Here is a 26897-nt window from a genome sequence, read left to right on the forward strand (position 1 = left end):
GCTAATTCCGGCAACCATCCGCAAGCTACTTCAGGAGCAGGCAGAAGTCATCTTGGTTGTTCCACACTGGCCAAGACGACCGTAGTTTGTTGACCTGGTGGAACTTTCAATCTCACCACCATGGAGGATTCCTCCAGACCATATCTCCCTCAACCAGGGGGCCCTTCAACACCCGGATCTCCAGTGGCTCCAGTTGGCCGCCTGGCACTTGAGCGGAGAAATTTAACTAGACAATCCTATTCGTCCAGGGTGATCTTGATGATCCAAGCTTCCAGGTGCCCCTCGACTAATAGGATAGATGATGCCACGTGGAGGAACTTTTGCCTGTGGTGCACTAAGCACCAACTCCAGCCTCTTTCTGTCACCATTCCCAATATTTTAGACTATCTATTGAAGGGTATGGATAAAGGGTTGACACCTAGCACTATTCGCAGACAGGTAGCGGCCTTGTCCACAGTGCTTACTTATGACAATCTGGTCCCTTTAGCACAACACCCAGTAGTAAGCACTTTCCTCAAGAGGGCGACCAATGCCAGGCCACCAGCGGTTCACCACTACCCCTCTTGGGATCTGGGTACTGCAAGCACTAATTTCACCACCGTTTGAGCCTATCAGGTCTTGTTCACTAAGACTCCTTTCTCTGAAGGTAGCCTTTCTGATTGCAATCACGTCAGCCAGACGTATTTCGGAGCTGGCTGCCCTTTCAGTCAGGAGTGACCTGTGTACCTTTTATGAGGATACAGTGGTCCTTCGATTAGATCCATCCTTCATCCCAAAGGTCAATACCTGGTTCCATAGGACCCAAGAGCTAGTTCTCCTGGACTTTTGTCCCAATCCAGCGCATAGGCTGGAAAGACAGTGGCACAAGCTAGACGTATGCAGGGCTCTGTGCTATTATGTAAAACGAACCTCTGCCTTTCACAAGTCAGAGGCCTTGTTTGTGTCTTTCCAACCTTCTTCCATGAGTCAGAAGGTTTCCTCTTCGACCATTGGAAGGTGGATTAAGGCATGAATTGCCCATGCCTATCTCTCTCAGTCCCTACTGGTCCCTAGACGCATTACTGGTCGCTCCACTCGCAGTACGGCTACGTCAGCGGCCTGGTCTACCCAGGCATCCATTGAGGAAATCTGCAGGGTGGCAACTTGGTCCTCTCCTTCTTCATTCATCAGGCATTACAAGCTAGACAAGTTTGCTTCTGCAGATGCTTCGTTTGACTGGAGGGTGTTACAGCAAGTAGTTTCTTCTGGTGGGACACAAGCCCAGACTATTTCCCCCCTGTAGGGACATGAGCGGCTTTGGTATGTCCCACCGGTGGATTCTACACTCATCATGCTGGAGAAGGGGCATTCTCTTACCTGAACGCCTTTTCTCAGCATGATGATGTAGAATCCACACCCACCCTTTAAGGCTGTCTGGGCCTGTGTCAGAGTAGGAGGAGCCAACACGTTGGACTTTGTCATGTTTTGCTTCACCTTGGTCAAAAACTGGGCAAGGTTCAGCCCAGAAGGAGGCGTGGCAGATTTCTGACTTAGTCTCAACTGAGCAGGAAGGCTGAGATTACCCACCGGTGGATTCTACATCATCATGCTGAGAAAAGGCGTTCAGGTAAGACAATGCCCCATCTCATCTGACCCCTTTAGATACAGTGATTTATTTCCAGTATTCCAGATTGAAAAGGATTCTTTCTGCATAAGGAACTTTTAATGGAAAGCAAGTAAGGTTAAGCATCTGTAGATTTCTTTTCAGAAAGTGATGGGAATTGAGAACTGAGTAGTTTCAAACATTGCTATGTTTGCTTTGCAATTACTGATAAGCATTTCTCCTCTATGAAAGACTTATGTGTCTCTTCCTTATTCAAACAAACTTGAGAATTTTGCATTGTAGCCTACTGTATTGCAGGCAATGGCAAGGAAAGCCCTGATGTTGTTTCTTGTTATGCATTCTGCTTCTTTCTATCATGCCAGATTTTTGGGCCCTCCCAAAAACTTGTAATACTCATTCCTGATATTTTCTTCTGTATTTTAATGCAGACAGTAGGTTACTTTAGGAATGCCTTTATCATCTTATAATTCAATAACAGAAAGTACACCATAATGCATCCAGAAGATTCTATTGAATCTCTTCTATCCTTTGAAATAAAACACAAAAATGAATTTTAATGGAATGAGAACCAGATTTTTAAAAATCCCAGGCTTCCCTTGCCGAATTCCCTTGTTTTAAGCAGGGATCTAAAAGAAGAAATCTACTTTCTTTTTTCCAGAAAGTATGGAAAAAGCATAAAATTACATTTCACAGGTCTACATTCTTCCTTCGAACATGGGGTATCCACAGCCAAGAAACAAAATAAAAGGCCTTTTCCTAGATTGTTTCCCTATTCAGCATCAAAGGACAGAGTTCAAGAAAATGGTATTTAGTCATGCCCGGATGTCTATTCATGGTTATCATTTGGGTTTCTGGCAGAAAGATCAAGAAGCCACATGCTTAGTCTTCAGTCATGGCAGGTGAGTTCTCCTTAGGGATCCAGGAACAACTTCTTTCTGTCCTAGATATTTTATAATCTACTTCAGGGCATATGGCCTCTGGATTTTGGCTGTGAGCACAATCTGCTCTGCTAAAAATACTCTATTAGTGTAATATATTTGGTTGCAACATCTTCTGTTATTCAGGCAGTCGGAAATCACAGATTTATGGTACATAGTAACCTGAAGGAAAAAAAGATAAGAAGTAGGCTTGTCAAAAAGTTGCTGTTTTGGAGCAGACTGTAAGAGGACTATACTGCACAGAATGGCCTGTTAGATGTGATGCTACTCTTCCATCCTATCCTCTGTTTTTTATTATGTTTTGAAAACCTTGACATACTAGTAACTTCTTCATGTAGGTAGATATTTGCAGTAGTGAATGCATTCAACATCACCAAAGTACAGTTTCTTTTGCTTTTTAGGAATTAACTATCAATATGAGAAATGTGGCTTGAGCAGGTGGAGTTCAGTTGTCACTGTCTTTAGTTTACATTACTTTTTTAATTGACTGAAGAGGGCTATTATTCCTCTGTAAAATTAATAGGAATCTAATCTTCCAATCTCATTTATGGATTTGCTTTTTGTACTTTGACAGAAACCAGATAGTCATATTTCGGGAATGCTGCACTAGGTAAGGGGCATCAGTTTAGGATTTATTTTTTAGAAGATCCTCCAGAAACATTCTTTACATAGGGGACTTGTTTTTTATTTATTTTTTATTCATTTGAAACAGCCTGTAATGTATAAAATGATCTCAAATAAAGAAGCAAAGGAAAGAGGAAATGCCAACTTTGCAGAGCATACCAATTGATTAATGGCTATTCTAGAAGTTCCTTTAAAAAAGGAACATTTGAATTTTACTTCAGTGACTCCCTTCTTTTTCACTGGAAAAATAGAAAAAAGAAGGCAGAGCCTACATTATTTATTTATTAAATGTATACTGTATGTTGCCCAGCTCATTGTCAAATGACTCTCACCATAAGAATTATAAATAAATGAAAATCACTTGTGTTTGGTTATAGGTGAAGTTTCTAAACAAACTTTAAATTGATTTTTGAGGAAAATACTTGAATTTGTTCATTTCAAAATGAAAAGGTCCGGAAAGTTTATCCTCTGTCCTGAAATAGTTTTATGCATTTTAGGCTTGTAATTTTTACTAGCCTCCCCAGCCTGTCTCCCATCTATCTCCAACAAGGATGATTAGTAGCCCCTCTTCTGGGAATGATGGAAGTTGCATTATAGTGGCCATCATCAGTTTGGAGAAAAAGTATATATCTGTGCAGTGATGGGATTCAAATATGTGAACAACCGGTTCTTTGTGTGGATGCCAATTCCAGAAATTCGTTCTGGGCCTAGGCAACAAAAAAATTAGCTACCAGTTCTGACTTCTGGTTTTTTGCAGTAGTACAGCAGCTGAGGGATTTCGGGGCTCCATGCCCTTCAGCTGATTTTTTTTTCCTGTTAGGGAACCCTAAATGGACCAGAGGTCACCCTGAAGAGGCGGCAAAGAAGGAAGGAAGTTCTGTTGACCACGGAGAAATGGTAGTCGACCCGATTGATCTAGGAGAAGCCTTCCAGAAACCAACAGCAGAGAGGCTAACCTAACTTCAGAGTTTAGCCCAAGCTGCAAGCAACTGAAGTCAAAAAGTACTACTTTAAGCTGATTGTAAACAGTTCATTTGAATCTGGGTAAGAACATCGATTTTCTCTATCCTACTTATTAACTTTCCTGAAGGAAAAAAAAATCCCAAGAAGCAAAAAACCTCCGAAAGTGAAGGAAAGGGATCTTTGCTCCACCCTTTTACTAACAGAAGCAGAAAATTAAACCTTTTAAGGAGGACCAAAACACATAGAAATGAAATGAAATGAATATAAAACCTAAATTTGGATAAATTTGAAATTGCTGAATGGTTAAGATTCGCATTTTAAAGACAACTGTTTAGTTTGAAAATTTAAAAATAAACTGGTGCTGACATCTAGTGGTGGATGAAGACTATAACAGCTATGGCTCTCATACAGGACTTGGCAAAAACTGGAAAAAACTATTCTGTGCTTGTGACCTTCAAAACTCTAACAATAGAAAACAGCTGTGACAAAAAATAAAACAATCTGGGCTGCAGACAAAGAGAGAATTATAAACTTCAGGAAAAAAACTTTCTTGAACTCTCTGGATTACAAATATCTACTTAACTGTAACTCCAAAGCTATTTCCAGAGAAAAGAAAACCTTGATTCTTGGCTATCATGGAAAATCAGACACTTGCAGAAAGAACTTATCAAGAAAAAAACAAATATCTTTCAAGAGGAGATATATGATATGCTGCAACTAATTCAAACAACAATGATTTCAAACCACAAAGAAATCCGAAATAACTTTGAAAATATAAATTAATTCATCTCCAACTTAACTTTACAACAAAAAAAAATCCCAGAAAACAATAGAGAAGGAGCAGATAAAACAGATAACTGAACACAAATTTGAGGATAGAGACTTAAAGATGGAACCTAACAAAACAAAGAAGCATGATTTAACCCAAGTGGAAAAAAATTCACAAGAATTGGATTTGGAAAAGACAACTTATACTTTAAGACCACAAAACAAATTTGAGGACAAGAAAAAAGATTGGATAAAATGGACTGCAGAGATGTCAGGAACACCACGAGAACTGGAGAGACAAGAAATGATGAGAGAAACAGAGAAAAAAAGAAAGAAAAAGATTTTCAACAAACATGAAAGGGCAAATGCATCTTACAAAGATATTGTACTTGACTTACCTTTTATATCTATGGTAACATCTACAAGAATATGGAAAGATTCTTTGATTCAGCAGAACATATTGATTAAGAAAGATACTGGGCAAAAGAAAAAGGCTAAAGTGAAAATTAAGAAAATAGACAATGGGACCTTTCAGAGAGAATATTTAAAAAACATCTGTTGGAATATGATTAAAGAAATAGATTTTGGATATGAGTTTTATTTTAAGAGGGATGAACCTGACAAGTAACACAGTATTCTCTTTTTCTTCTCTCTTCTCATAAAAGAGTTGGAATGGCTTATATAAAGGAAATGTTTTAGATATTTAAAGTGATTGACTTTAAGAAAACTACAATGGATTAAAAAATGTCTTGAATAAGAGTTAAAAGACTAGAGATGACTAGATTTAATAATAATAATAATAGTAGTAAAGTTGGAAGGGACCTTGGAGGTCATCTAGTCCAACCCCCTGCTCGGGCAGGAAACCCTACACCATTTCGGACAAATGGCTGTCCAGTCTCTTCTTAAAAACTTCCAGTGTTGGAGCATTTACTGCTTCTGGAGGCAAGCTGTTCCACTGATTAATTGTTCTCACTGTCAGGAAGTTTCTCCTTAGTTCTAGGTTGCTTCTCTCCTTGATTAGTTTCCACCCATTGCTTCTTGTCCTGCCTTCAGGTGCTTTGGAAAATAGCTTAATTCCCTCTTCTTTATGGCAGCCTCTGAGATATTGGAACACTGCTATCATATTACCCCTAGTCCTTTTCTTCATTAAACTAGACATACCCAATTCCAGCAGCCATTCCTTATATGTTTTATCCTCCAGTACCCTAATCATCTTTGTTGCTCTTCTCTGTACTCTTTCTAGAGTCTCAACATCTTTTTTACATTGTGGTGATCAAAACTGGATGCAGTATGTATTAGCTTAGGAGGAACATGTATTTTAAGTAGGATACTATATTTTTATTTTTATTTATTTTTATTCTTCTTTTTTCATTTTTTAGTCTTATTTATTCCTTAAGAAAGGTAAAAGTATTGGGATGGTTTGCATGAGAAAAATAGAAAAATATTTACATTTAAATATTTAAATGTAATTAACTTTGAGAAAATCTTAACCAGTAAGAATGTCTTAAACATTGTGGGAAAATGGTGCAAACCAGCTGAATCCCAACATTGTATATGTGACTTTTGAGCTTTATTGACTATAGGTTCTTATTATAATTTGCTTTTTTGGGCAGCTCCAGGAATACACCTGGTTTTTTATCAGCCAAAACTGGAATTTGGCCAGGTGAAAAGAGAACTGATATGCATATTTCCAATTTTAGATTTAAAATTCAATCTCAGAGGAGAACAGATAACCAGAAACGGGTTTTGAAGAACAAGACTGTTACTAGTTATACAGAGACACATGGTCACAACAGGAATTTCAGTTGATAATAAGTCTAATCTGAATCTACTAGATAGAAACAAACTGAACAATTGGCCTATGATACCACAGAATCAGAAGATACCTTTGTTTGTTGAATCCAATACTGAGTTGATCCTAAAGAGCCTCCAAAGATAGCAGATATTAGTTAAACCTCATTTAATTAGTAGATTGTTCACGATGTAAAAAAAAAGTGAAAACTCTTCTATTGTTACTTTTCTGCATATTTTTTTATAATGTAGAAAACATCTTTATTTTCCCAATTTCTTTTTTGGGACACAAGTGTGTGTGTGAGGGGGGGGTGGAGTCTTGAACAGTTTTTTTTTTATTTTAAGCTCAGACAGCCAGAAATGGTGGCGGACAGTAATCTAGTCAGATTTGAAAAGTTCCATGGGGAAAAAAATGCTTACTTTGATCCAAGCAGTCAAGAATCTACTAGCAAAGATACCAGCACCGAGCAACACAGATGAATTAGATTTCATTACAAATAAGCTGCTCTGATTATTTTCCTCGGATTTAATGGCAAATAATACTTTTCTTTTGTCTAGGTAAGTAAACAATCAAGGAACTACCAACTCAGACAATCAAACAGTAAACACCACCTTAATCAAGGAACCACCACAACTGTCCAAGCCATTTGTATATAAACAGACAGCAAATCCCACTCCCTCCTAGCACTGATAATGTTACCTAGTTCAGTAATGAACATCTGCAACAAAACAACCAAGCACCAAGGACCTCACAGTTTAACCCTGAGCTACAAATATTCTTGTCTATTGAGGGCAATGCATCTTTTGTCAAACTGCACTTGGAGCTTCAGGAGCAGCCAGCACTGGTAGCAATACTTTTCTCTCATTACAAGTTTTGATGGGTGTTGTTATGAATGATTAATAAGATCCAGAAGGGTGCAAGTATACAAATCTTATTGAAATATTAGGTGAATTGAAGGCATTCACATTCAGATTTACAGCCAATTATTTAACCATTATTTCTAATGGGATGTTTGTTGTACTGTGCTTCAAATGCACATCACCATTAACACTCTGCCACATTTGTGCAAACTAGGTCACGATGGAAACGATTTCCTTCTTCCTTACCCTGCACCTTATCCTTTTAAAATGAGATGTGAACTATTTTCTTTTTCTTTTTTTTTATTGAAAATTTTTACAGTTTTACAATAAAATAATCCCCCTCTCCCACCCACCCCCTTCCCCCCCATCACCCTCCCCCCTCCTTCCCAGAGCTGAATACAGGGTTAATAAAAACTAAAAAAAACCTTACAACTTAAATAAACATCAAACAATTATAAATACATTCAAAAAACAAAATTTTAAATACTTTAACTCCAATATATAAAAACAAAACAAAACAATAGTTCTAATCATTACCTTAAACATAAATTATTCAAAAGCTAAATAATATTTTTTAATCTCATATTTGTGCTGTATAAAATTCACCCATCTTTTCCACACCAAAAAATATTTCTCTTGCGATTGATCTTTCAAATAAGCTGAAATTTTTGCCATTTCAGATAAATAAGAAACTTTAAGAAACCATTCCTCTAAAGTAGACAAAAACTCCTTCTTCCAGTATTGCCCTATCAGCAGCCTTGCCGCTGTAATTAAATTCAACATTAAAATAATTTCTTTGTCATCACAATCAACAATAATGCCTAACAAAAACAATTGTGGTGTAAATTTTATCCTTCTATTAAAAATTCTTTGAATGTTCCACCAAATCTTAATCCAAAAAGCCTTTATATTTTTACATGACCACCAAATATGATAATACGTTGCATCCAAACAACCACATCTCTGACATTTAGGCTGTAGATTTGGATACATATGAGACATCTTTTGTGGACCAAGGTGCCACCTATAAAACATTTTATAAAAATTTTCTCGTAAATTTTGAGCTTGCGTAAATTTAACATTCCTCACCCAAATTATCTCCCATGTATCTAATAAAATCGGCTCTTCAAAATTTTGAGCCCATTTAACCATACAATCTTTAACTAATTCTGTTTCTGAATCCAATTCCACTAAAACACCATAAATCCTTTTTATATGAGTTCGACTTTGGTCTTTAATTTGTTTCAACAGATTCACATCCTCCCTGATCAAACCCACTTTTTGATCTATCCTCCACCTTTCTAATAATTGTCTGTACTGAAACCAAGAATAATTAATATTTTCTTGTAATAATTCATCCATAGATTTTAATTGCCAATTTTTCCCATCCCAATTAAGTAATTGTTTATAAGAAATGCTATCCATCTTCACTCCTTTTCTTATTCCTTCTATTGCATGCCCTGGAATTGCCCACAATGGAATTTTAGAATCTGTTCTATAATATTTCTTCCAAACTCGCAATAAAGAAATTCTTAAAATATGAGACTTAAAAACCCTATCCACCTTTTTATTATATATTAAATAGGCATGCCATCCGTATAATAAATCCCATCCCTCCAAAAGGAGTATATTTATATTTGTTAAATTAATCCAATCACTAATCAATGTTAAAACCACCGCATCATAATATAGTTTCAAATTCGGTACCTTGAGTCCACCTCTCTCTCGAACATCTTGTATAATTTTAAGTTTTACTCTTGTTTTTTTCCCCGCCCAAATAAATTTATTAATACCTTTCTGCCATTCTTCTAAATTTACCTCTTTCTTTAAAACAGGTATCATTTGAAACAAAAAAAAGAAACTTTGGCAAAACATTCATTTTAACCGCAGCAATTCTCCCCAACAAAGATAATTGCAATTTTTTCCAATCATTCAAATCTTTCTGTATTTTAAACCACAATTGTTTTTATACAATTTTACATTAGAAGCAGATAAAAATACCCCCAGATATTTAACGTTTTTTACAACTTCAAAACCTGTCAATCTAACCAAGGTATCCTTATCCAAATTAGTCATATTTTTGGTAGTATTTTAGTTTTATTATTATTAAAATATGTGAACTATTTTCAAAGGAGATAAGTTTTAGAAGGAGTGAGCCAGCTCAGCCATCCTGCTAAACTTGAGTAGGAGATAGATCTGCCAAGAATACATCAGGGTCTGGATGGAGCCGAACAATATGAAGTTGAACCCAGGAAAGACAGTAGTGTTTGTCCATTAAGGCTGTGCTAACACCAGTCTTTCTTCTAATGGGAGGGCACTATCTTGAAGGAGGGCTCCTGCTGAAACAATAATTAGAAGACATGATTACATGGGTCTTTGCCTAGCTTCAGCTGGTATACCAGTTGTGGCCTTTCCTAGTGCAAGAGAACCTTGCTACATAACTCATGTCATCATTACCATCTGCTTAGACTACTGCAGCACTGTCTATATGGGACTACTTTCAAATTGCATCTGAAAACTACTGTAAAATGCAATGGCCCATATATTAGCTTACACGTGTTGTCAGGAGCATGTTATCCTTGAACTACTGATTGACTTCTAGCTGCAATTAAAGTGCTGGGTTTGACATATAAACCCTATTATAGTTCAGTACCTAAATACCTGCAGGTTAGTTAACTCCAACTTGAACAGAGAAGAAACTACTTATAGTTCTTCATTTCTGAAAATCAAAATGAGCTGAAGTTAAAATGACAATGAGGGTGCTTACCACAAGGAGGTTGAGGGGTTGATGAACTGGTGTAAGGAAAACAGTCTAGTTTTAAATACCAGAAAAACCAAAGAGACCATTGTCGATTTCAGAAAAGGCAGGCACAGCCATATTTCTCTGTGCATTAATGATTCACCTGTGGAGATGGTTACCAGCATCAAATTCTTGGGTGTGCAGTTAACAAGTAGGCTGGCTTGATCACTCAACAACGAGACACTGGTGAAGCAGGCACAGGAGCATCTGCATTTTTTGTGTCACATGAGAAAAGCACAACTTTCTTCTCCTATCCTTATCACTTTCTACAGGGGGACAATCAAGAGCATCCTGTCATACAGCATCAGAGTCTGGTTTGGAAGCATCACTGCTTCAGACAGGAAGGCAGTGCAGAGAGTGGTGAGGATGGCCAAAAAGATCATTGGCAGCTCCCTCCCTCCCATCCAGGACATAGCACAGAAGCGTTGCTTGAGCAGGGTCCGTAAGATTATCTGGGATGCTACACATCCTCTTCACAACCTGTTTTCCTTGTTACCTTCTGGGAAGAGGCTTTGTGGTATCCGAAGCAGAACATCCAGATTCAGCCATAGTTTCATTCCATACAGCATTAAACCTGTGAACTCTCAAGTTTCTTTCTTCCGTTATATATTCAAGATGGACAATATTTAATATTTATTTGTTATGTATATGTAGGAGTTTGGGTCTAGAGTGGGCAACTAAATTTCATTTTTGTGCCCACAGTAAAAAAAAATGACAAATAAAGGTTATCTTATCTTATCTCAAAAGGTGTTGCTTTTCAGTAGCAGTGCTGGCCTCCTGAAAATCTTCCAGTTGAAATCAGACTGACCTTCTTGCTGATTGCATTAAATTTATGTCAGAGTTTGTTTCTTTTTTTATATAGGTTTTATTAATTTTTTTTAAAAATTACAATCTTTAAAGCTTGGTAAACAACATGTTGTCTGCGTTCACATATTTAACATTATTTTCTTCAATATAAATCTGTTCAGCACTGCACAATCCAGTTTTTTTTCCTTGATCTTCCTTTCTTCCCCATATTTTTTCCTTTCCCCCTCATTAATCAATTACAATTCTTAATACTATTGATGTATACAAAATCAGATATAGACATCTTCATCATATTTTACTAATATTATAGAAATAACAATAATATCAATTCATAAGTCAATATCTTGTTTTTCGTGCTCTTATTAAAGTTTGATTTCAGTATTTAAAATATCTTTGTCAGTTATGATTTTCTCAATATTAATTACATTTATATAGCTAAAAAAAATTATTCATACCAATCGTCCTCTTATTATCAAATTTCTCATATAAAAAAGGGGAAAAATGCTATTTTAATTCTAAATCATATTTTCCATTATAAAAATCTAGTTATATCTAAGGGTCATCTGTTCTTTTCATCATATTCAAACAAGTATATATATAGTGCCCCGTCTGATAGATCAAATCCTCTGTTTTTTAAGTCTAACTCTCGCTTTCTTTCTTTGCCAAGCAGCTTTCCAGGGCAGAGCAATTAAATTGCCCAAGAATTTTCTTTCTATTTTTGTGCAAGCTGCTTGGCATGAGACAAACAATTTAGGTAGAGTATTTTTGGGGGGGAACTCCGCCGACCCACATTCCCTAGACATTTCCCCTGCCCACTCTATGTTCCATTTTCTAGAATCTTCTTCCTTGTCATCAAGTGTATTTTGGAGAAAGGAGTAAAGGGTCTTTTGTATTTTCATTGTTATAAATAGGTCTTGAAGTATTTTATTTGTGTATGGCACTCCATATTTCCCTTCTCCTATCTCCTCCATCTTTAGGTCTATTTCTTCTGCTTCACCCTCTGATTTCTGATTTATTTGTTCATACTTTGTAGCCATTGTCTGGGAGCTTTCCAGTTGTAGTTTCAGTTTGGAGATTTGGTCCTTTATATCATCTAGGTTATTTTTACTTTCATTTTGGTTTCTTTTTATATTCTCTTTGTGTGCAACAATTGTTTGATGAATTTGCTGTAGCATAAGAGTATTTCCTTCTGAAAGGTATTTGTTTTTTCTTAAGGCATCATTCCTAGAAATCCTCTAGTATCACCAGTCTCAGTAAGAGTTGAACAAAATTTCCTCTAGCCTGGTCTTTATATATAACCTTTATAATCCAGTCCTAACAGCAATATTTTATAGTAATCCTTTGTCTCAAGTATCCTGAAAATTATCAGTCAGGCAAGATTGTAATGTTCCAAGTGTTCAAAATGTTCAACTTCCCTGCAGCCAGACGTATTCAAAAGTCATTTTTTTCTTTCTCTCCCACTAGCTCTTGAGATAAAAGTCCAAGCTCAGTAAGTATTTATAGTCCAAGAAGGTCAGGATGATAGCTATGCCAAAATATTTTCCTTTATTGCCAGCTGTTCTTCCTTAAGCTGAAATTCACCAAGCAGCCAAGAGCTAGTTATAGTGCTGTACTCAAATCAACCACTAGATGTCATTCAAGGTCCATTTTCCACTCTTAAAACAAAGGGTTGATTTCTTATATTTCACCTCAATAATTTTTTTCCAAAGAGAAAATCTTAACAATTTATGTCAATTCTCAGATTTATCAAAACTGTAGCTTTGTATATGTTTCAGTATTGCACATTTCTGTCCCCCCTAAAAAAAATTAAAATGCCTCTTCCATTCACTTTAAGCTCCTTGGGAGTCTTTCCCAGGAAGTTCAGTTGTAAAATAGTAAAGAAAGGGTCAATATTCTCTCTTGTGCCTCTGTTTGGCCTCTCTTAAAAATAAAATCATGCTTATCTTTGAGATGTTTCTGTAGAAATGAAGGCCGCACCAGAAAAAAATATATATTAAAGTGGCTAATGATGCAGCTGTGGTCTGGCTTCTGGTTTGTGGTCGTGCTTCATCATCGGTATGGGTTTGGGTTTGCTTTTTGCGTGGATATGTGGTGGTGACAACCTGTGTGGTTTTTGTGAATGTGGGTCTGGTGTCATTCTTTGTGTTAGGGAGTCGTTTGTCAATAAGGATGGGTTTCCAAATGGCTTGTAGGCAGGAGGTATCATCTCGTTTATTCATGCTGTGTGGGCATTTTTCTATCTCGATGGCTTCTCTGATTATTCTGTTATTAAAGTGATTAGTTTTGGTGATAGTTCTGGTCTTTTTAAAGTCAATTTCATGTCCTGTGGCTTTAAGATGTTGGACCAGGGAAGAAGTTGGTTCCTCTTTTTTGACTGAGTTCTTATGTTCTTCAATGTGTGCACTTATTCTTCTGTTGGTTTGTCTGATGTATGTGGTGGGACAAGCGGTGCATGGGATTTCATAAACTCCTTGATTTTCTAACTCAGTTTTGTCTTTGGGGTTTCTTAGGATGATGGATATTTTTCTGTTTGTGCAGAATGCTGTCTTGATGTTGTGTTTGTTGAGGATCTTGCTGATTCTGTCTGTGATGCCTTTTATGTATGGGAGGAGGGCTTTGCCATTTTCTTGTTCTCTGTCTTGGATTTTAGTGGGGGTTTCTTTTTGGATTAGTTTGGTAATCTTATTTCTTTGGAATCCATTGGCTGTTAGTACATTAGTGAGAGTGTGTAGTTCGGTTTTTAGGTGTTGTTCATCAGCTAAGCGTTTTGTTCTAGAGATGAGTGTCTTGGCTACGGAGTTGATCTGTGCTGGGTGGTGGTGTGAGAAAGCGTGCAGATAGCGATTTGTGTGTGTTTTCTTCTGGTAGATGGTGTGTCCTAGGGAGCCATTGGATTTCTTGTAGACTAAGACATCCAGGAAGGGAAGTTGGTTATTAGCTTCTGTTTCCATGGTGAACTGTATTTTGGGATGTAGGCTGTTGAGGTGTGTGAGGAAGTTGTCCAGTTTTTCTTTCCCATGTGGCCAGATTATGAAGGTGTCGTCTATGTATCTGAGCCAGAGTTTGGGTTTGTGATCCGATTTTTCTAGAGCTTGGGTTTCAAAGTGTTCCATGTAGAGGTTTGCAATGACAGGTGCGAGGGGTGATCCCATGGGTGCTCCTTCTATTTGTTTGTATTTTTGTCTGTTATAGATGAAGTATGTGTTGGATAGGCAGTGTCTGGTCAGATCTAGGATATGTTTGGGGGGGGGTTATATTTGTTTTGGATAACTGTCAAGGCTTCTTTGATTGGCACTTGGGTGAAGAGGGATATGACATCAAAGCTCACGAGTAGGTCGCTGGGTTGTAAGTTTTGCTTCTTTATAATCTCTATGAACTGGAATGATTTTTTACATGTGAGGTGATGGATTCTGCATAGGGCTGTAGTTGTTTGGCGAGAAATTTGGCTAGGTTTTGTAGAGGTGAGCCTATGGAGCTGACTATGGGTCTGAGTGGGGTTCCTTCTTTGTGTATCTTGGGGAGACCATAGAGTTTGGGGCATCTGGATGATTTCTCTCTGGGAATGATTCTCTGCTGGATCTCTTCGCTAATGGGGGAGGCTTTTATTTTGGATCTGGTGGTTTTTTCCAGGTAGATGGTGGGATCTGTGTTTAGGGGTTTGTATGTAGAGTCTTGGAGTAGGTTGGTTAATTTGGTTTGGTAGTCAGATGTGTTCATAACCACCAATGGCATTGCCCTTGTCTGCTGGTAGGATTATTATGCTGGTGTCTTCTTTCAGGTTAAGTAGTGCTGTCTGTTCCTCTTTGGGTAAGTTGCTTTTGGGTGGCTTGCTGGGGCAGAGGATGTTGGTGATTTCAAGTCTGATTCTGTTAGCATCGGCGGGGTTGATTTTGGTCAGGCTGGTTTCAACTCCGCATATAATGGTTTCAGTGGGGATGTGTTTGGGAGAGACTGCAAAGTTGAATCCTTTGGAAAGGACATTGGTTTCGGCTTTGGTGAGGATCCTATCTGAGATGTTATGCACTGTTTATTTCATGTGTGGCTGTGAGGGAGGAGGGGTTTGTTTCTGGCGTTCTTGTAGTATTCAGAGTTTGTTGGTGTGTGTGTCTGTCTTGAGGGTGGTCTGTGTTTCGGCTCTCCAGACGGCAAGTTGTTTGGATTTGTCCCAAAGTGCGGGGTGGATCTTGTTGCTGACTTTGAGGTGAAGTGTGAGGAGATCTTTGTTGATTCAGTCTAGGAGGAATATTTTTGTGTGAAGTTCATTTCTGATTAGGGCCAATTCTGTTCTTTTCAGGATGCGTTTAGTGGCTGCAGTTTTGGAGTGGAATTTCAATTGGAAACTTGTGGGGATTAAATTTTGATCTCGGCAGTTGCGTAGGAATGCGAGGTCACATAAAATGGAAGCTCTTTGGACTTCGAGTTTTTCATAGGTCCTGGTCAGATGGTGGATTTCCTCCCCATAGAGGTACAATATTTGTTTTCTGAGGTTTTCACGGGTGTTTGTATGTAGGTCTTTGGTTATTCGGGTTTTCTCCCGCGTCAAATTGGAAGTGTCTTGGTGACGTTTCGACGAAGTCTCATTCGTCATCTTCAGGCTGGTGTCTTTGGCTTCGTGCTTCTAAGAGCAATGTGTGATCGTAGCTGTTTCTTCCTTTTAACTGGCAGTGGAGGTATGAACTGATTGGGTGAGAGCTTGGCTGTGATCTGATTGGGTGGAGGTGTGTTCTGATTGGTTAGGAGCTTGGCTGTGCTCTGATTGGATGGGGGGTTGGGTGTGCTCTGATTGGATGGGGGAGTGTTCTCTCCCTTCGTCTTAACTTGCCTCCATGTTGCCAAACTGCTTAGCGTGTGTATTTCAGGTGTTGTTCCCCTGTTTGCCAATACTGTTACTTTCCTTACACGTGTTGTTCCCCCGTTTGCCAATCCTGTTACTTTCCTTACATGTGTTAAACCTCTGGGGGTTGACTGTCCCATTGTTCTTGTTTCTTACTCCCCCCTTGTCCCACTGTCAAGTGTGCCCCTGTATGTGTTAAAGGGTTGCTTGTCAAGCGCGTCTTTGGAATCACTCCTCCTCCTCCTCCTCCTCTGCTTGTCAACCTTGTTATCTCCTCGGTACGTACGTGGGAGTGTAGGAAGTAGTTGTCCCGTCATTTGTGCTCGCTGTTTCTCGCTTCTTCCACTGCTAATCGGGGCCTTGAATCCATCGCCGAGTCGTTCACTGGGCATGCCTTTGGTATGCTTCCCCCACTGCTAAGGGGAAGAGCAACAATAACAACTAGAGGGGGGAGAGCAACTTTAGAAATGGCCCCTTTAAGAACAACACGGCCAATGCTAATGAGCGAACCAATGACCCGATCGAGGGTCAAGGCACAGAGGCAGCCAGTCACATAAAAATGGACTCCTGGATCCAGCATTTTATACTCTGACGATGTCGGCAGTGTGGCCGATGAAAGCTCAGTATTTTTGTAGATTAAAAGCTTTCTTTATTATTTTATTCTGGTGATCGTTTTTTACCTATTCCTTGTTATGTGTATACCCGGGATTTGTGTTTTTAATACTATTAAGGAGATATATCCCCTTTATGGATTACTGCCTTGTCGTGGCGAAGGGGCTTGCGTAACTCAATGAAGCTATAAGCTATGCCATGCAGGGCCACCCAAGACGGACAGGTTATAGCAGAGAGTTCTGACAAAATGTGATCCACTGGAGAAGGAAATGGCAAACCACTCCAGTATCTTTGCCATGAAAACCCCATGGACAGTACTAAAAGGAAAAAAGATATGACGCTGGAAGATGAGCCCCTCAGGTCGGAAGGTGTCCAATATGCTATTGGGGAAGAGCAGAGGGCTAGTACTAGTAGCGCCAGAAAGAATGAAGCAACTGGGCCAAAGCCGAAAGGACGCTCAGCTGTGGATATATCTGGTGGTGAAAGGAAAGTCCAATGCTGTAAAGATTTTTTCTCCATAGGAACCTGGAATGTAAGATCCATGAATCAAGGCAAGCTAGACGTAGTCAAAAAAGAGATGACAAGACTGAACATCGACATCTTAGGAATCAGCGAACTAAAATGGACAGGAATGGGTGAATTTAACTCAGATGACCATCAGGTATACTACTGTGGGCAAGAATCCCTCAGAAGAAATGGAGTAGCCTTCATAGTCAATAAAAGAACAGGAAAAGCAATACTGGGATACAATCCTCAAAATGACAGAATGATCTCTATTCGAATCCAAGGCAAACCATTCAATATCACAGTAGTCCAAATCTATGCCCCAACCACTGGTGCTGAAGAGGATGAAATTGACCGGTTCTATGAAGCCCTACAGCACCTTATAGAATTAACACCAAAAAATGATGTCCTTATCATCATGGGGGATTGGAATGCTAAGGTAGGAAGCCAAAAGATAACCGGAATAACAGGCAAGTTTGGCCTTGGAGTACAAAATGAAGCAGGGCACAGGCTAATAGAATTTTGTCAAGAGAATAAGATGGTCATAACAAACACTCTTTTCCAACAACCCAAGAGACGGCTCTACACATGGACATCACCAGACGGTCAACATAGAAATCAGATTGACTATGTGCTCTGCAGCCAAAGATGGAGAAGCTCTATACAGTCAGTAAAAACAAGACCAGGAGCTGACTGTGGCTCAGATCATGAGCTTCTCGTTGCAAAATTTAGGCTTAAATTGAAAAAAGTAGGGAAAATCACTAGGCCACTCAGGTATGAACTAAATCATATTCCTGATGAATATACAGTAGAGGTGACAAATAGATTTAAGGAACTGGATCTGATAGACAGAGTGCCTGAAGAACTATGGATGGAAGTTCGCAACATTGTACAAGAGGTAGCAACTAAAACCATCCCAAAGAAAAAGAAATGCAAGAAAGCAAAATGGCTGTCTGAGGAAGCTTTGCAAATAGCTGAGGAAAGAAGGGAAGCGAAAGGCAAAGGAGAAAGAGAAAGATACACCCAATTGAATGCAGAATTCCAGAGAGTAGCTAGAAGAGATAAGAATGCCTTCTTAAATGAACAGTGCAAAGAAATAGAAGAAAACAACAGAATAGGGAGGACCAGAGATCTCTTCACGAAAATTGGAGATATGAAGGGAACGTTTCATGCAAAGATGGGCATGATAAAGGACCAAAATGGCAGAGACCTAACAGAGGCAGAAGAGATTAAGAAGAGATGGCAAAACTACACAGAAGAACTATACAAGAATGAGCTTAACATCCCAGATAACCACAATGAGATGGTCACTGACCTCGAACCAGACATCCTAGAATGTGAAGTGAAATGGGCCTTAGAAAATCTGAGCAACAACAAAGCTAGTGGAGGTGACAGTATTCCAGCTGAGCTATTCAAAATCTTAAAAGACGATGCAGTAAAAGTGCTACACTCAATTTGCCAGCAAATTTGGAAAACTCAACAGTGGCCACAGGACTGGAAAAGGTCAGTTTACATTCCAATTCCAAAGAAAGGCAATGCCAAAGAATGTTCAAACTATCGCACCATTGCACTCATTTCACATGCTAGTAAAGTTATGCTTAAAATCCTACAAGCTAGACTCCAGCAGTATGTGGATCGAGAACTACCAGAAGTACAGGCAGGATTTCGAAGAGGCAGAGGAACTAGAGATCAAATTGCCAACATACGCTGGATCATGGAGAAAGCTAGGGAGTTCCAGAAAAACATCTACTTCTGCTTCATTGACTATGCAAAAGCCTTTGATTGTGTGGATCACAACAAATTGTGGCAAGTTCTTAAAGAGATGGGAGTACCAGACCATCTCATTTGTCTCTTGAGAAACCTATATGTGGGTCAAGAAGCAACAGTGAGAACCGAACACGGAACCACTGATTGGTTCAAAATTGGAAAAGGAGTCCGGCAAGGCTGTATACTGTCGCCCTGCCTATTTAACTTATATGCAGAGCACATCATGAGAAAGGCAGGGCTAGATGAATCAAAAGTTGGAATTAAGATTGCCGGGAGAAATATCAACAACCTAAGATATGCAGATGATACCACTCTAATGGCAGAAAGTGAAGAGGAACTAAAGAGCCTCTTGATGCGGGTGAAGAAGGAGAGTGCAAAAGTTGGCTTGAAACTCAACATTAAGAAAACCAAAATCATGGCATCCGGCCCTCTCAATTCCTGGCAAATAGATGGGGAAGAAATGGAGGTAGTGACAGATTTTATTTTTCTGGGCTCCAAGATCACCTCAGATGGGGACTGCAGCCAAGAAATTAAAAGACGCTTGCTCCTGGGGAGGAAAGCTATGGCAAATCTAGGCAGCATTCTAAAAAGCAGAGACATCACCCTGCCAACAAAAGTGCGTATAGTCCAGGCCATGGTTTTCCCAGTTGCAATGTATGGCTGTGAAAGTTGGACCATAAGAAAGGCTGAGCGCAAAAGAATTGAGGCCTTTGAACTATGGTGCTGGAGAAGACTCCTGCGAGTCCCTTGGACTGCAAGGCGTTCAAACCGGTCAGTCCTAGAAGAGATCAACCCCGACTGCTCTTTAGAAGGCCAGATCCTGAAGTTGAAACTCAAGTACTTTGGCCACCTAATGAGAAGGAAGGATTCACTGGAGAAGAGCCTAATGCTGGGAAAGATTGAGGGCAATAGAAGAAGGGGACGACAGAGAATGAGATGGCTGGATGGAGTCACTGAAGCAGTAGGTGTGAATTTAAATGGACTCCAGAAGATGGTAGAGGACAGGAAGACCTGGAGGAACGTTGTCCATGGGGTCGCGATGAGTCGGACACGACTTCGCAATTAACAACAACAACAACAACAAGGAGATATATATAGATACACACACACACACACACACACACACATTTTATAAATATACACACATATACACAATCTAGAGTTATTTGAAGTGATGCAGATTTTAAAGTATATAACTAAACAAGCTGAATGCTCTTCCTTTCACCCAAATTGTATAACTGATATTCATGAACATCACAGATTGCCAAATAAGCTTTTCAACATGATATAAGGGAATTCTTGTGTCTCTGTTTGGGCTCTCTTAAAAATAAAATCATGCTTATCTTTGAGATGTTTCTGTAGAAATGAAGGCCGCACCAGAAAAAAAAATATTTTACAGCATTTATAAACTGAACCAATCTGACCAAATCTACTGTGTTTTCTGCTGCATCTGTAAAAGCACAGCATTAAAACATTTAGTGAAAGAGACTACAGTTGTATTTCCAACTTTCACTTCCACCTCTATTAATTTATTATTCTGTTTTGTCAGTATACAACTAAAATTAACCAATTAAGGAAAATGACCTCATTGTCAAGGAGATTTAAACTAGAAAGTTTTTTTCCCCCTCTGTGGTATTTTTTGCCAAATACGAAGGAAGTATTGGAATTGCCTGTGCAGCACTCCCATCTGCAACGCAAGGAGACAGCTGAGTTCCTAGAGGGTTGCTGTCAAGTGAGCTGAAATGAACAGAGGGAAACAAAATGCTCTCTTGAATATGGAAAAGTATTGTGAAATGTGAACAAACATGCAGAGAATGCCCTAAAGAGTTATTAGCTGGTAGTTCCCAAACAGGCAGAGAATGTGTTTGACAGCTCAGTGACCCCAATTCCCAGATAATCTGTAGGGAAAAATGGATCCTCAATGCTGTCATGTATCAGTAATACGTGCATCAATTTATTTGTTGCTTCTTGCAAGATAGGGTGTTATTTGCCAGAAATGGAAGTTAGTTGCATTTTCCACTAGCATCAGGTTTGAGTTTTAAATCCACTTTTTGAAAACCATTCATATATGAGTTATACGGAACAAATGCAGATGTAGTTAATCAGGTAATACAAAGCGGTCAATTTTAGATGTAAATATGCAGAAATGAAGGATTTAAAACACTGCTGTTTTGTCCATGCAACAGAGTTAAATCTCCATAGTTTCCAAACTCAGAAAAAAAATCGAACTAATGATCAATTATCCTGGGAGCTTTACTGAGCTTCAATGTTAATGTCAGCCAGTTTATGGGAGACAGCTTAATTATGGGCAACTAGTAAGAAAAACTCTGTAATGGACTTATTCTACTAAAAAAAAGGGTGAGGGAATTGATAGAGTAGTATGGATTTCATCGTGATATAATATCTGCACCGAGAGATTAAAAATAGAATTATAAATGATTTCCCAGAGGAAACCTTTGGGGCTTAAGAGAATTGTTTCTCTTTGGTTTACACACAAATTAAGCTTTCTCATTTTGGGTTTGGCATTGAGAATTTACTGGTGCTATCCTATGTTTCTGTAGTAGCATTGGACTCTTTCTATGAGTTGGCACCACAGTACATTTTACCACAGTACATACAAATTAAAAAGACTATATGATTTTACAAGGTGATGGGTGATATAGTTTAGCTTCTATGCAGCACTAATTCTCAAAGAACTTAGTGTTCTCTAGTTCATTCATGTATTCTGTTCTCTTTTTAGATGAAACAACATTTGAAGCAGGAGTCAAAGTCCAGATCCACAGTCAGTCGGAGCCGCCATTTGTTCAAGAACTTGGCTTTGGTGTGGCACCTGGTTTCCAAACTTTTGTAGCCATGCAAGAACAAAGGGTAAGTTATTTTCCTCAGACAGGTTAGGTACCTGCCTGTTTTACTTCTAAGGCAGAAAGAGAAGAAAAGCTTCCTTGGTTGAATGCTTTGATGACAACCTTAACAAAAGCAGACTGATCTTGAGATTGGGTCTTATCTGTTGACTTTTGGGTTAAGAATTATGATGAAGACAAAAAAAAATCATAGCTACAGAAGTTGAGTTGGATTTATAATAATTTAATTTATACTTGCAAGAATCCTGAGAATTGCCTTTTAAAAAGAATTCCCAGAATTCTATGGCCTAGTTCATTCTGAATCATTCATAGAAAGAACTGTGTGGGGGATTTCCAAGAAAGAAGTTTCCGCATGTGAGGTTTAAACTACATGTCAGTCTTCCTTGTGCAGTTTATATGAATGTGAAATTACTATTGAAAAAATATCACAAAAGAAACAATATTCTGAATTATGTCTAATATATAATCTGGCATTGTTGCATAACTTATAGCTTTTCCAAATGTAAGCACGCACGTAGTCTTACTTGAGATCAAGGAGAAGCCAAAGTTTTGCCAGCTCATTGATTGATTTGATTCTTTCAGCAGAGCTTGTCCTTATTTTTTATTTACTTATAAATAAATGCACAGCAATAGCATTTACATGCCTTTGTCCAAGTAGTCATAGTTCTAAATTATATATAAAAAAGTAACTGTTCTCACATAAATTTGGTTAGGTCCAGCAATTGTTGGAACAAGGGAGTGGCAGATGTCTATAATGCCTTCTCAAAAGTTTTTTTTGGGGGGGAGGGAGGGATTGGTTCATGTTTAGTCCACACTATAGTATTATGAAAGTAATTACTGAAGCTGCAGAACCTTTCTTTCCTTTGCAGTAATTATGCTGCCAAAGGCAATATGTTGAGAAAGATGAAATATTCCCTGAAACAACCATTTCTGCCAATTTGGCCATAAAAATTAAAGAAGCTTCAATTAAGCAAAAAGGTTGAAGATGTAGTGATACTGAGTAGGAAGGCTGAAGTGGGCCTTTGAGATTCATTTTGTGAAATGTTCAGGCAATATGGAAAGAGAGAAAGACCATCAAAATATGAGAAAAATATCTGAGGTTGATTTTATAAAAAGAGGATGGGGATTCCCATTATACATTCTGTGACTTGGGAACCATATGTGGTATATGGGTTATAATAACGGAAAATAGACTTTGTGAATTGAGAGGCAACAGTTGACACAGGGCACAGAGAGTATTAGGCAGAAGTCAGCTGGCAAGAGAGACAGAGGCAATAATAGAAGGATTGCTGTGGAATGGATGTGAGAAGGCTCTCAGATGTCTGTCCCAAATCTTTACTCTCCAGAGGGTAAACTTTACTCATTGAGGGCCGCATCAGCATTGTGATTGCCCTCAGGGGGGTGGTGTGTGTGGCCAGGGTGGGTGTGGCCTACTGGGTGGGCATGGCCAGCTCTACATCACTTGCGTCAAGGGTGCATGTGGGGGCTTGGGCAGGAGTGGGACAGATCTGAGAGTCTCTGGCAGAAGGGGGGGGACCAGGGCAAGTGCCAAGGCATGGTCCATTTCTTCATTCCCCACAAAGGATGACACCTCCCCAGTATGCACCCAGGGAGTGGAGCTGACACAGCAGGGGCTGGTTCCTCACTGTTTCTAGACGCCCTTGTGGAGCTAAGACTGAATGCGTTTCAGCATAGATAGCCACCACAAAATTCTACATTGGCTCCCGGCCCGCCTGAGCCAGGGCCAAGGCAGTGAGGGCTGTTCCCTGACTCTTTCCAGGATGGTTTTGTGGGTCACATGAAACCACTTTGCAGGCCGCATCCGGCCCCCAGGCCTTGTGTTTGACATGTCTTCTCTAGAGAGTAAAGCAGTAGAGACTTTTCATCTAAAGGAGGAGGAAGCAGCCTGGTGTCCTTCTAACCTTTTGGTCATCAATTCCCAGCACTCCCAAGTCAGCCTGGCCAACAGGAGAAGATTGTGAGAATGGCAAGCCTAGATATGTGAAGGGAAGCTAGTTATCTTCTCTGGTCTATGCCAAAAGATATTCCCAGTCTGTTGCTGCTTTCTATAAGCATTGCACTACAGTTCACATTATCCCAGCAGAAATAACAGGTTGCTGTGGAATATATGACTGAAGTAATTTTTTGATCATTATGTGAGAAGTCAGCAATATAAGGTGGAGGGAATGAGACATAACTTTTGGGACCAGTATTGCCATCATTAAGCAATGCAATCAGAAAGTGACATTTTCCCAGCACTTTCTATCTTACCCAACACAGTTGATTCCTTCACAATCTTTACAGAAAAAAACTCTCATTATTTATTTATTGAAGTAATTCATGTACAGCCTTTTATAAATGATGTTCTCAGTCCTGTGGGACAGCTAAACATTACATAGAAATAAATATCTGGTAAAATTCAGATCTCTTGGTTAGGCACTGAATCCATCCTTTTTATTGTTTTTTTGGGCAGTTATTTCCAATCTATTATTTTCCAAGTAATTATCTGCAAGTTCCTCCCCATAATGTTGAATGGGTATATGACCCTTGACTTTTGCTGAATAATGAACTAAAAACAAGATATAATTGTTCTTTAATGAGACATCATATCAGATTACACAAGTAGAATTGCTTCTCCATTTCAGCCTGCCCACGATTCCCTTTTGTCTATCTGCTCTCATTGTCTGTTGAGCTTAGCACTTGCATCTAAGTTCTCTCCCTCATTTTCTTTCTTTCTTTTTTTTTTTTTTGCAAAAAACATCAAATAGCAACTGATACATTTTGTAACTTATTCCCTTCATTTTTTCTTTAAGATTATTTAATGTTGCTTGTTAACCAAATTGATTTTGTTGGACAGATGGAAATGACCAGTTTATGCTGATGGTAGAATCAAAGTTCTTCCATTTGGAAACTATGCATTTGAAACTTTCTCTTGTCTCAGAGTATCTCTGCATAGATACATAATGTATAAAGATAATGTCCAGATTAATTCTTAATATGATTTTTTCCACATGGCAAAGAAAATTTTACTTTTTAATTATTCAGTTGGATAGCTTGGGAATTCTGAGAGTTGAAATCCACACCTTAAATTTGCCAAGTTTGAAAAACACTGATACAAATTAATCCTGATAAATATGGGATTACAAAGATGCCTATCTATTTTCTTTGACCAGAGTCTAGCAGATTTTTGGATTACAAATCCCATTATCAAATTGGAATCCCCAAAATTATTTCTTTCTCTTTCCAATTAAGGGATAGAAACTTTAAGTTTCTTTTACTTGATTGCTGCAAAATTATTGAAGTAAAAATGTATTGTGGGTAACCACTGTAATCCTTTTGATTTGGGGAGGTAGAGATGGAAGTAGTTTAAAAGGGGGGAGAGACCACAATGATATTACCCAATGTCATCTGTGCTCATCATATCAAAACAGTTTGGAGTTCTAAGATACCAAGCAAATTGGTATATCTTGCTGTTGATATATCAGCAAATAAGCCTCACTTGGCACCAGTGACAATGTATAACTTCTTAAAGAAAAAGAAGATTGAAGAAACAGAACTGTCTGGCCCTGACCCCTTTTACTTGGGCCATGGCCATCAAGGAAATTAAGCTCTAATCTTTCCCAACTGTGCTTGTTTAAGAGCGGGTAATGAGATACACTTCAAACATAACCTGATTGTATCAAAGATATTCAGTCCATTGATCAGTGTACAATAGTGAAAACAAAAGCATAATTTGTGGACTGAGCACGGCTAACCAGCAGCAAGGAAACAAAAATAATCTGCCTTGGAGACTACAGGAGTTGAATTATGAACTTTCAATAAATCTATACAGTTCTGAAGAAAGAAAAACATAGAGTTGCTCTCTATATAAGAAATAACTACATCTCCACAGAAATAGAGTACAACAATGATAAAAATTATCTTGAATGCATCTGGGTCAATATAAAAGGGGGGGGGAAATGACATTGCCATAGGTGTATACTACAGACCACCCAACCAAACAGAGGAAATAGATGAACTTTTTGCTAGTCAGCTAACTAAGGTATGTAGGAAGCACATCACAATAGTAATGGGGGACTTTAACTACCCTGACATCAACTGGGAGACAAACTCCGCACCAAGTGGAAGATCAAACAGGTTCCTGGCAAATCTAGCAGACAACTTTGTCTCCCAAAAAGTAGAGAAGGGAACTAGGGGATTAGCCATTTTGGATCTAATTCTCACTAACAGAGATGAAATGATAGACGGTGTTGAAGCCATAGGAATACTGGGAGGAAGTGATCATGCAATATTAGAATTCAACATTATAGAAGCACAAGCAATAGAACACAGTCAAACTAGAGTCTTAAGACTTCAAGAGAGCTAATTTCAATAAACTTAGAGAGGGCGTGGGAGGGATTCCATGGATGAGAATCCTCAAGGGGAAAACAACTCAAGAAGCTTGGGAAATTTTGAAAAATGAGATAATAAAAGCACAGTCTAGCACAATACCAACAAAGAGGAAAAACAACAGCTCTCAAAAGAAACCAGCATGGCTGCATAAAGAACTCTCTGACAAATTGAAAGATAAAAAGGACAAGTATAGAAAGTGGAAAGAGGGGAACATAACTAAGTCAGAATATCAGCAAATAGCCCAGCCTGCAAAGATGAAGTGAAGAAAGCCAAGGCTCAAAATGAACTAAGGCTTGCGACCAAAGTCAAAAATAACAAAAAAAGCTTCTTTCAACATGTAAAAAACAAGAAAAAAGTGAAGGAAATGATTGGTCCATTAGTGGGTGGAAGTGGCAAGAAGGTGACAAGCAACAGGGAGAAAGCAGAACTATTTAACTCATTTTTTGCATCTGTCTTTACACAAAGGGAAAAAACAGACCAACCTATCAAAAATAGTGCCATAAAAAACAAAACAGAAACACAAGTTAAGATAGGCAAGAAAATGGTTAGTGAGCACCTGTCCAGCCTAGATGAGTTCAAATCGCCAGGACCAGATGGATTACACCCCAGAGTTCTCAAGGAACTGGCAGATGTGATATCGGAGCCACTGAACTATATTTTTCAAAGATCCTGGAACACAGGGGAACTACCAGAGGACTGGAAAAGAGCTGATGTAGTTCCCATCCTCAAAAAAGGAAAAAAAATGGATCCAGGAAATTACAGACCTATCAGC

The 26897-nt window shown here is 38.7% G+C and overlaps 1 protein-coding gene across 1 annotated transcript in view; it reads left to right on the top strand.

The window, feature by feature from the left end:
- Positions 1–26897, top strand: part of LOC120316067 (acid-sensing ion channel 2-like) — a gene marked incomplete at its 5' end in the record, with an annotated part of 111283 nt that overhangs the window by 47183 nt on the left and 37203 nt on the right. Inside the window, one exon of the mRNA XM_039361244.1 lies at positions 21613–21740. Within this exon, the coding sequence (XP_039217178.1) occupies positions 21613–21740 (128 nt within the window). The remainder of the gene's footprint in view (positions 1–21612; positions 21741–26897) is intronic.

This window comes from Crotalus tigris, unplaced genomic scaffold (assembly GCF_016545835.1).
Source record: "Crotalus tigris isolate CLP2741 ecotype Arizona unplaced genomic scaffold, ASM1654583v1 scf7180000019221.656610, whole genome shotgun sequence".
In the NCBI taxonomy this organism is placed as follows: domain Eukaryota; kingdom Metazoa; phylum Chordata; class Lepidosauria; order Squamata; family Viperidae; genus Crotalus; species Crotalus tigris.